This window comes from Alligator sinensis, unplaced genomic scaffold (assembly GCF_000455745.1).
Source record: "Alligator sinensis unplaced genomic scaffold, ASM45574v1 scaffold1261_1, whole genome shotgun sequence".
In the NCBI taxonomy this organism is placed as follows: Eukaryota; Metazoa; Chordata; order Crocodylia; family Alligatoridae; genus Alligator; species Alligator sinensis.
The window spans coordinates 62735-74078 of NW_005842789.1; the positions used below are offsets into that span (position 1 = coordinate 62735).

The window sequence follows — 11344 nt, forward strand, 5'->3', positions numbered from 1 at the left end:
CCTGCCCTGCTCCAGCTGCCTCTGGTCAGGCCGCGCGCTAAGCTGCGCTCGGGGACGCGGGCCCAGCCCCACCCCCTCAGCCGGGAGACCTCTGGGAGTGCAACAGCCCGGCGCCTGGGACAAGTCACAAGCAACTGGGAAGCGGAGGCAGGGTCCCAGGTTCAAATCAAGGGGTGCTGAAGGGCACCCACCGCCCTCCCTCTGGAGCCAGCCCAGTGAGCACGCCTAGAGCCGTGAGCAGAGGAGTGCCAGGAAGACAGCCTGGTTCCCTGGCAGGAGAAACACCACGTATCTGGGTCCGTGGCGGCAGTTTTCCTTAAGCCCTCCTGGGGTGTAGTACCCGCCGAGGTGTTAGGGCTTAAAGCCTATTTTATGGGAATGGGAGGCTCCTCCCTAGCTTGCTCCTGCGGCTGTACGGACGAGGGCAGGTGAGCCTCGGGGGCACCTGAAACCCAAGCCGGGCTTGACCTGCACATAACATGCCTGCCAAAAGATGTTGGAAATATCCTTCATCCCCACCAAGGGCTTCAGATGTTTGCCGGTTGTAGGGCCGCTTATGGTTCTAGAGGGACTCACGGATTTGGGTTTAATTTGGCTGATTTGGCTTCGAACACAAAAAAAATCTTTAAAAAAAAAAAAAAAGTCCCCCTGGCCAGAGCCTCCTTCCTGCTGTGGTAGAAGGGCAGCTTGGCCAGAGCCAGGAGGAGGTTGACCAGGAAGCCCTGGGGCTTGGTGGGGCCACAAACAGGGAGTGTGTAACAAAAAAGGTGCAGGGAGAAGTGCAGCCAGACCCTCAGTGAGAGGTTCTGGAAAAGGTGGAAGAGGGGCAGCAACCTGGTGCACTCAAGGTAGGCATGCGCCAAGCATAGGCAACGTGTAGGGTGGGCATGGGCGGCACGTGCCAAACCTAAAATTGGTCACCGCTGATGACGCCGCCTGCGGGCAGTCCCTGCTCACCACTCTCCCTGCCACGCTTCACTGCTGACACTGCTGCGACTGCCTACTGGCAGTCTTTACTTGGCCTGCCCTCGCCACAGATGTCACTGTGGCTACCTGTGGGCAGTCCCACTCAGCCTGCCCTTGCTGCCGACACTGCTGTGGCCGCGTACGGGTGGTCCCTGTTCACTGCCAACATGCCCCCGCTGCTGCCACCTGCAGGTGGTTGCTGTGCCCCCCCCCCAGCCTCAGGAGGCATGTATAGCGTGCATGGCACCAGGGTCTCCTGTTGGCAAAAGGGGCAGGTCTCAGTAAAGCACCCCAGATCCATACCCCTGGCAACAGCTCTGTAGAGGAGCTGCCAGCTGAGGCTCTTGGGCTCAGGGTGGAATACAGATTTGATCACTAGGGACTCTCAGCTCTGCCCATGCCTAGTCAGGTGGCAGTGAGCATTTGTCTTTATGGCTTCTCATCCACCTTTAAGATGCTTCCTTTCACAGGTGTTAATGGTATTAATCTTCTACTTAGCAAGCTCTTTTTTTTTTTCCCTTTGCAGTCTTTAATCTCCTTCTAGAAATGGGGCTCCTGTTTCACAGCCCATCAGGCTGCTTTTAAATCTAGTGAGAAATAAATGCAGGTGTGGGAACACTAACTCAGGCATGGAAACTCTTAGTGAAGCACTGGGTGTACTGGCAGGATTTTGATGTGCCGTTCTGGAACGTGGGCCACAGCCTGCCAAGCAGAGCTATGAGCCTGATGAGGGAGGCTACTAAGAGCACATCATAGATTGCTGGGACAAATAAAAGATAAAATAGGGATGGGAGTAAAAATCGAAGGTTCAAAAAGAGTGTACTAAGGCGCTAGTGCCCATTGGCTCTCAATGAGTCCAAGGAGCCAGTGGACACTGCCCAGCGAAACTCTGCCCAGAGACAAGGACGGACCAGGGACAGAAAAATGGCCTTGCAGTTTCTGGGGTTCCTCCCAACCAGTGACTTCTTCCTGGTCAAGTAGATTGCTAGCTTGGCTAGGGCCAGAAGGAGGTTGACCAGGTCTATTTGATATGCATTGAGAGCGTGGGCTGTTGCCCACCAAGTAAAGCTAGAAGCTCCCCTTTATCTGGGGGCGGGGAAGAATAAGTGCATATCAAGTGATTACAGGGGACAACTAAAGAAGAAAACGGATGGGAGTGAGGGTCATAGATCCAAAATTAGTGCACCAAGGAGGGACACCGAACAGAGCTCACCGGCCAATGCCCACTGGCCCTCAAACAAATCTAAGGAGCCAGTGGACACTGCCCGGGGAAACTCTGCCTGGAAATTTGAGCAGACCAGGGGCAGAAAACATCCCCGTGGTCCTCAGGGGTCCTCCTGGCCAGAGCCTCCTTCCTGGTCCAATAGACCGCTAACTTGGCTAGGGCTAAGAGGAGTTTGACTAGGAGGTACCAGGATTTGGTGGGGCTGTGGATGGGGAGTGGGTAAATGAAAAGGTGCAGGGAGAAGTGCAGCCTGAATCTCAGCTGGAGGTGGTGAAGAGGCTGCAGCCTGGCACACTCCAGGTAGGCACGCACCAGGGTCTCCCTCTGCTCGCAGAAGGGGCAGGCATCAGAGGAGTTCATGTAGCATGCCAGATGCATGTGCATGGTGATGGCTCTGTGGAAGAGTTGACAGCTGAGGTCCCCGGTGGCTCACAGGGCCAGGGGGGAATATGGACTTAGCCACCAGTCCTTGCTGAGGGTGTCCTGTCACTTGGCGTGCTAGTGGGACGTGAGGACAGAATGACGAAGGGTGCAGACCATGAGTGTTTAGAGCTGTGGGGGATGAGCTGTATGGAAGCAGATCTGCTTGATATTCCCCAGCCTACTTGCCTTCATGGCTCATTCTTATCCACCTGATTCCTTCAAGATTCTTTATTCCACGGGCATAATGACCCTCTCTCCTTTTTAATGGTATTAATCTTCCACTAATCAAGCTATTCTCTCCTCTGCTATCTCTCTCTCAGTTCCTCCTAGAAATGTATTTCCTGTTTCACAGCCCTGCAGAGTGCTTTTAAATATAACTAAAAACATAAACTCAGAAATGTGGAAACTTTAACTCAGGTGTGGAAATAATGTTCAGTGAAGCATTGTGTGCACTGTCAGGATGCACAAGAAAGCTTGCTTTTGTTTGATGAATCTGAAAGATGAACATTTTAATTCTAATGACTGCAGGACTAATGAAACAATATTTTTTGAGTATTTTTGCTTAGTTTATTCCGGTTTTTTTTAATACAAAATGTATGATATATCAAATGAATGCACAGTCCAATAAAGTTGTATCTGTTTTTGCTTTGATCTTGAACTGAACCATACAGCCCTAGGCCCCTAGCATATCAGTAAAGCTTCTAGTTTCCTTTTACCTGGAGTGTATGTGATGAGGCACCAAACTATCTGCATCCCCCTTTTCAAAATCCTCGACCCACCCATGTGCAGTTTCACCTCTCTTATTCCTGTTCCACCTAAACTCTAGCTAAAAACCTTCACTCAGGTGTGGCAATATGAATTCAGATGTAGAAATGACCAATAGTGAAGGTATTGGAGGCAGTGGCTAAGCCACTTAAGAAGGCAAGTTTTGGTTTATTCATCTAAATAAGAAGCATGCATTTAACAGGACTAAAGGTATAGTATCTTTTGACTACTTTTTGCCTAGTTGTGTGTTTTAAAATGTTATATAGAATCTAGCAAATGACTGTACGTTCTAATACTTGTATTTGTTTTTGCTTTGATCTCAAAGTAAATAATAGAGTGCTAGCTGCCTACCATTTTAGTAAAGCATCTTGTTTCTTTTTAACTGGAGCCGTATGTGAGTTGTGTTTTGTTTGATGATGAGTCATGCCATCTGTACCCCACTTTTTAAAATCCTAGATCTGCCATGTTGTCAGTTCACCTCCCTGCACCCATTGGCAATGCGTAGGGGGTGCAGGTGGGTGCAAGTGCACCCCCTGAGACTGGCAGTGAACCCCCTGAGATTGGCCATGGCTGGCAGTGCCTGTGGGCAGTCGCCGCTTGCCACCCCTCCCTCCCTTGCTGCCGACACTGCTGGTGGCGTCTGCAGGCGATTGCCACTGACCGCCACTGCTGGCGGCATCTGTGGGTGGTCACCGATCACTGGTTGGCGCTCACCACCCTCCCCGCCGCCACTGACAGTGCTGTGGCTGCCTGTGGCAGCTCCTCACTCACCACCGCCACAACCCCACCACTACCGCCACCACCTGTGGGCAGTTGCTGTGCCCCACCAGCCTTGGGAGGCATGCAACATTCATGCCTGCACCGGATCAGACTCTGGGAAAGAGCATAACTGCTCCTCACTGGAATTTTGCAATGTTGCAAAAGCCTAAAACTAAGGTTCCTTGTTCTACATGGATGCATCTACATTTTACCTCATCAGTGCCTAACTGAACTGAGGAGTCTGCTCTTCAGGCACCCAACTTTGAAAGCTTTTGTCCTAGAGTTGTATCAGAGATGACCTTAGATCAGCTAGTCCAGTGGTTCTCAACTAGGGTGCTGTAGCACCTTGGGGTGCCTTGAGATCCTAGAAGGGGTGCCATGGAGCACAGTGTTAATACCGTTAGGGGTGCAAACATGATTCACAAGATAAACCCGGCAATTTCAAATAAGAATCCATAGCATTAAAAAAAAAATCTGAACTGTTGTGAGGTTTTCCTTGCAACAGAAACATTGTTCTATTAGTTAAAAAGTGAGTAAAAGCTAAGAGCTGTCATTTTCCAAGGGGTGTCTTGAGCCAAAAAAGGTTGAGAACCACTGAGCTAGTCTGACCTCTGACATAGAGACAGGCAGTGGAATCACAGCTTCTTACCTCTGCAGGGAGTGCAATAACTTGTGTCTGATGTATAACCATCTCCTCAAAAGGCTTTCTCTTTTTTTAAAGATTCCCAGAAATGAAGACTCCTCCACTGCCCTGTTATTTGTTCCAGTCGTTACAAATTTGTGCTTTATTTATAATTTGACTTATTCCAGCTTTAATGTGAGATTGACAAGATGCTTGTACAACAGTGTACAGGGAAGAGAGAGAAGAGAGGACTCCCTTTGGTGAGAGGATGGGGAGTGGGGGTGTGAGGGTATGGGAAGGATGGGAGGGGGCATAGAATAGAGTGAGCAAACAAACATAGGATAGGGAGTCAGGACTTCTGTGTCCTTTTCCCAGCTATGCTGCAAACTTGCTAAGGGCAAGGGTTATAGATATATAGCAGGACCAGACTGTTAATCTCGGGACTGAACCTGGGATCCCTATAGATGCCCAGTTAGTTTATTGCTGTAAACCGATATTTTTTTTCCAGGGCGCTTTCCCTTTTTTCTGTTGCTTTATCTCTTCAATAGAACAGCAAGCAAACTCCAAGACAGTAATTACAACAAGGTATTTTGGGGGCTTAATAAATTGAGAGAGAATTTCATAGCAGCAGATTCCTCCTATGCTTTTTAATGATGCCATGACAGGAAGATGGGAGCAGTGACGTGAATGTGCTGCTTGAATTCATTCACAGAGCTCTGTCGATTTTCCAAATGGGAACATCAAAGCTGGAGAATTGAATTTAGCTCCCTTGCTCACTCCAGGTTCATCCGTTTGCCTTTAAACTAATCTTTTAAGCTTCTAAGGGTTTTTTTGGGTTTTTTTTTTAAACATTTACTACTGGGAAAATGTAACTTTCTGACAGCTGAGATGATTTAGCTGGTGCAGATGGCTAAGCACTGAAGGGAGAAGCAGGATTGCTGGCTTCGTCTGTGGTATTTTTCAGAGGAGTCAGATGATAAAACGTGTCAAGGCCCCGCTCTTCAACTTGTCCTGCTCCCCCTTCAGGCCCTCATTCCCACATAAGTGGGATCTCCCCATCACTGCAAAAAAATCAGTGACCTGAAGAAATTGCGTTGGTCCTTCAGCAGTGAGCACGCTTCTGTCTTGAACCACAATTCAGGGAGACGCCCCTCTTCAGTGCAACATTTCTGTACCTGCCTTGGTCCTACTGAAGTCAGTGAGAACTAAGCAGGTGCTTCAGTGCTGTGGCCAGTGTCAAAACGGGACCAAGAGCCCAGCATGGTGTTGGGGGATGGGAGTGTTGCACTGTTTGAACTGTCGTTATTTGGTTATGGCAAGGATTTCTTAGGGTGGTCTATATGGGACCAACTATGTAGTTGAGATAAGGTTAGACAGGCTTTCCAATGCAAGACGTTCTTCCTCAGAGACCTTGCATTTGAAAGCTTGTCTAACTATCTCAGCAACATAGTTGGTCCAATAAAAGATATCACTCTAAGAAATCCGTGCCTCTCGCATAATTTCTGTATTATCACGGCTACAACATCACTCCTACCCTGCCAATTTTTTGGTTAAGACATAAACTGATATTCTGGTCTCCTGCGCACATCATAAATTCCAAAGGAACTTTCCTTAGGGGAAAAAAATGTACTGGAGAGATCAGGGCCTCATTTAATCAGCTCCAAGTGGGCAGAGGCACCACAGAAAGGTACAAGAACTCTACAGCTCACAGTTGGTGTATAAATTAGTTCTTAATTCCCTACTTACCAGTGTTACACCTAAGGACCTAGATGAAGTCCAGCATAATTATGCTTTGCCTCTCTAAAACTTCCCCTTCAGTTTTGGTTGCATGTTTGACCAACCCTCCATGCACTGTTACTGTGGGCTGTTAAGCAGTTACTGTGTTCTACCCAGGAGCTAGCTGCTTCGGTGGCTGTGAACTTCCCTCGGCATAATTTGTAATCCTTTAGCCTTAAAAGCCCTCTAGAAACACAATATACTTGAATTATTCCTGTATTGTTTCTGGTGATGCACAAACAATTAAATGGACACCACCCTCCCACCCCCCCCCCCACCCACACACACACACACGCACACCCCCCCCCCTCACTATTTTTGTCCTACAGATTATTTTTTATTTTTATTTTTTTGGAAATCATTCTTTTATTAAAAGACCAAAGACTGCATTAATTTCACAGTCATACAAATATGTTAGTGATACAAAGATGCTATTATATGCATTACACACAGAGAGAAAAATGAGGCTTGTTGAATTCCTTTATTACTGAAGACAGGGGAAAGGTAAAGTGTAACAGTTTTCTGTCTAAGACGTCCCACTGCCATTAGCACCTGAACTGGATTTTTGTCCTTAAGAATACATGTTAGGAAAAGAATGTGTCTTCCCATTAATTCTTTTGCAAGTGGAAGGAGACAGTTCAATGGCCGTTATGCTGTAAGGAAGTTAGCTTGGAATCTGACCATGTAGTTTAAAAAAAAAATTTATTAGAAAATATATCATATAAAACTCTGCTCATATGTTTTAAATTCTGGTATTTGCAACTGCCCACTACTCATCTTTCCCTCTTGTAGCTCACTCCTGTCCTGAGGGCCAAAGAATAGACTTTTGGCCTTAGTTCAGGAAGTCAACTCTTGTCAGGAAAGCAATCAAACCCATACTTAGCTTTAGGGATCTGCTGAAGTCCCACTGAAGTCCAAGTTAAGCATGTGCTTAAGTGTTGTCCAGAATAGGGATTCTCCTATGCATGACCTTACATACTTTCCTGTATTGTCAGATGCTGGGACCATTTAAGAAGTTCACTTGTGAGTAATTAATAGATTGTAGTTTATGAGGTGAAAAGAAACAATGGGATCATTTAATCTCACTTCCTGTGTAACACAGGCCCCAGAATTACACCCAGTCACTCTGATCTGAGTCCTGTATCTTCAGTTTGATCTTCAGGCAGTCCTCCACTCTTGATGCTGTAGCTACCAAGCAATACAAAGCTACCCCAGCCTAGATGACTTGGTGTATTGCCACAGTGATCTGCAACAACTATAAGCCTTGCTGCATCACTGCAATATGTTTGCACTGGGCTGTTGTATCTTTACCATAATTGCAGCAGCCCCAATTTCTTGAAAAGCATGGGTGGGTTCTAAAATATTGCACTGATGTCTGAGATCAAAATGCAGGCTCTGGAATGTGTTTGCATTTTAATGTTTAGCTAATGTACCCTGTTTTAAATTCTACTGTCTATGGAACTCAAAACATGTGGTTCAGAGCACCATATTGATGAGATTTTCAAAGCTAAAAATGTTGTTTTTCTAGCTTTCTGTGCAACTGGTCATTTCCCTCCAAATTCAGACAGAATTTCACAATTTTAAAAAAGTACATGGAATATTGTCAGTAATTTGTCTGCAACCAACTTCAGTTGTTACCCTGGACTGCTGACCCAGTAATGTATATTGCTTTTGGTTGAGGAAAGGACAAATGTCGCAAATGTAGCAACGATGTGAATTCACAGCAAGCTGAAATAAAAATGGAGAACAGGATGAGAGGGAAAACTGAATTTGTGATGGGCAGCAATCAAACCTCTGTATCTGAACAGCTCCAGATTGCAAGGAAATTCTGTCCAGAGCTTCACAGCTCAGGTACCTCCAGACAGGTGTTTCATGCATAAATATTTGTTTCTCCTGCCACGGAGAAAAAATGGGAGGGGGAATTTTGGGTGGAACAATCCCAGAAAAAAACCCAGTCAAATCCACTGTTTCCTTAGGCCTTGAAAGCAGTTTGAGTCAGAATAGTACTAAGCCCTCATATTGGTTTAAACTCGGTGTATCAGTTGAGTCATGAATTTGCACATGCAAGCTAAATAGATACAAACCAGATTTAAACTGGTTTAACTGTGTTCACACTACAGCTGACCCCAGTTTAACTAGGCTGGTATAAGTTTACAGCTTTACAATACTAGGGCTGCGTCTACACGAGACATTGACTGCGCAGTAGCTTGTTACTACTGCACAGTAGCTTGTTACTACTGCGTAGTAGTAACGAGCTACTGAGCAGTAATAATGATCTGCTGCATGGTCAGCATCACCAAAAAGCCTTGTGGAGGTGCTACTGAGCAGTAAGTCTGCTTACTGTGCAGTCATTTAGTACTTGTGTATGCAAGTACTAAATGATTGCTCAGTAACAACTGTACAGTCAGCATCTCATGTAGATGCGACCTGGGTCTAGGATAGGCCTAAACCCAAATCAGAGCCGTTTGCACTAGACTAATTCAATCAGTTTCGAGTCACAGCTTGAGTTTAACCAGCTTAATTTTCCTTGTGGGCAACTCTTTAGGGCACACAGATTCTAATTTGACATGATAGATTTAGGGGGTGAGCCTATCAAAAGGAGAAAGGGATGAATTAGGGTATAATAGAGAGAGAAGAAAAAGGAAGGCGTCTGGCTGAAAGGAAAGCTGTTCCAGTGATCAGGGTATTAATCTAAGGCTTAAAAGACCTGGGATAAAGTCTTCCTCTGCCACTGACACTCCATGTGAACTTTGGCAAGTTACTTATCCTCTCCGGGCTTCGGTTCCTATCAGTTAAATGTCTCTAAGAGAATTTATCTTCCACGCGGTGATACTGCAAAGATAAACTGGTTTCATATTATAAGGTGCTCAGGTATTAAGGTAATGGAGGTCATTAAAGGGCTCTAAATAGATGAATATGGGGGTTGCTCCAAAATGCACAGTGACCAAATGAATTGCTGCTCTGGGTGGAACAGTGAGGCTTCATTGGACTGATTCAAAGCTAATGGGAAGTCTCAATAGGCTTTGGGGTCAGGCCCATAGCTAGAAGCAGCTACAGTTTTGTGGGACTAAGCAGAAGACTGGATCTCTGCTTATTAGCTTGTGGGCTTAGCCCGTGATAGGAATAGTTATGAAGATGGAAGGAGCTGATAGCAGCACTGTTGCACTTGTAAACATCACCCACTCCATGCTGTGACTCTCACTGTATCCCAACCACCCACTAACTAGCACTGTCTGAATGTCTCCAGCTCTGGAGATCTTGCTCTCTTACACCTTCCTGCTTAGGAGTGAACACATCATTGTTCAGAGCCTGGCTACTCTCAGGCCCAGGGGTTACAGTGCAGGGAGAGGTAGTGCAGTGTAATGGGTAGAAAGGTAGACTGGGACACCTGAGGTTTATTTGCAGTTCTACCCTGGCTGGCTTTGAGTAAGTCACTTCCCCTCTCCGTGCCTCAGTTTCTCTTCCCTGCAAAAATGAGATTAACGTCCTCCTTTGTAAAGTGCTGAGATCTCCTGATAGAAACTAATGGGTAAGTATTAGAGATGATTATTACTTCCTCTTCCTGCACAGAATCAGCCCGCTCCCTGTACTGCACTCTGAGCTCTGGGGCCCATCTGGCCAAAAGGCAATCATTGGGATTCAGACTCAGGGCTCAGCCCCAGAGTATTTTGTGCGCAGGCACTTTGGTTAATGCTTTCTTTGTTTCCACTTGTTTCCTTTATAACATCACACCCAGCCCATGATGGCAAGTAACAGAGCTGTGTGAACCTTGGCTCCTGTAGAGCTCTGCCAGGTTCCTTCTCTTCCCCCCACATTACCTGGATCTGACTTCACTAGCTAGTGTCCATCTCGACAAACCCAAGTGACAACCAGGAGCAAAGCCCTAACTATCACCAGTAAAGAGCAACACACTGACTGGGGAAGGAGGATTTAAAAATGGGCCTGCTATCTTTGCATTACTGGTTTTCTAGGGACTTGTGTAGGGTGGAAAAGGATCACACTCAGACCCCCTGGAAGTAGGGTAGGCTATGGCCCTTAGTTTGTGGGCTCCTTGGGGCAGTTGTCCTCAATTTGCTGTATGTTGGTGCAGCACCAAGGACAGCAGGGCTATGACCCCACATGCTACCACAATACAAACAATGACCCGCTCATCTGTTGTAGCTGCAGGTATCTTTTCACTCCACAGCCAATAGATCAGTTATGGGCACTGGAGTGAGAAGATACCTGCTGTTGCAACAGATAAATTAACTTCCTAGAGTCGAGCTTGGATGCCTCCAAGGCTTTGACCCATACTTACCCTAAAGCTATCAACACTTTCCATCTGACCCCATTATCTGATGGACCCTAGAGGCTGGGATAACACCCAGAAGAGTTTCTAATGTCTCCTCTAGCAGTCTTCTACAGAGAGTCAGACTCCTATAAAGGGGAGACAACACAGTCATCGTTCAGACAAGAACCACTGTCATCTAAGGATGGCAGGACATGGACTGCAAAGCAAAGAACCGGGTAAATGCAATGTGTGCAGAGGAAGATGAGCCAAGAATTTCTATTGCCCCATTGGAGATGGGCATGAAAATCAAGGCAAAGAGCTTAGGAAGACCCCTGGGTGGATGATGTGTGAGCTAATTGGCATATTAGGAATGTTGAGATGAGCCCAATGGAAAACCCCAGCAGCACAGACTCTTCAATTGTCTGTGAAATTGCAGGTGCAGGAACGCACACTGCAGTTTGTGAAGGTGTAGCAGGGAACTAAGGTGCCTGCTACTTGTAGAGTTGGGATAACTACTCAGGTGCTGGTTGCTAGGGCA

At 46.5% G+C, this 11344-nt stretch overlaps 1 protein-coding gene across 7 annotated transcripts in view; it reads right to left on the reverse strand.

Moving 5' to 3' along the window:
* Positions 1-6892: 6892 nt before the first annotated feature.
* Positions 6893-11344, reverse strand: part of MLLT6 (MLLT6, PHD finger containing) — a 99562-nt gene continuing 95110 nt past the window's right edge. For all 7 annotated transcript variants that reach the window (XM_025191127.1, XM_025191125.1, XM_025191126.1 and 4 more), the window contains one exon: positions 6893-8264. In XM_025191127.1, the coding sequence (XP_025046912.1) occupies positions 8109-8264 (156 nt within the window). In that variant the 3' untranslated portion in view covers positions 6893-8108. The remainder of the gene's footprint in view (positions 8265-11344) is intronic.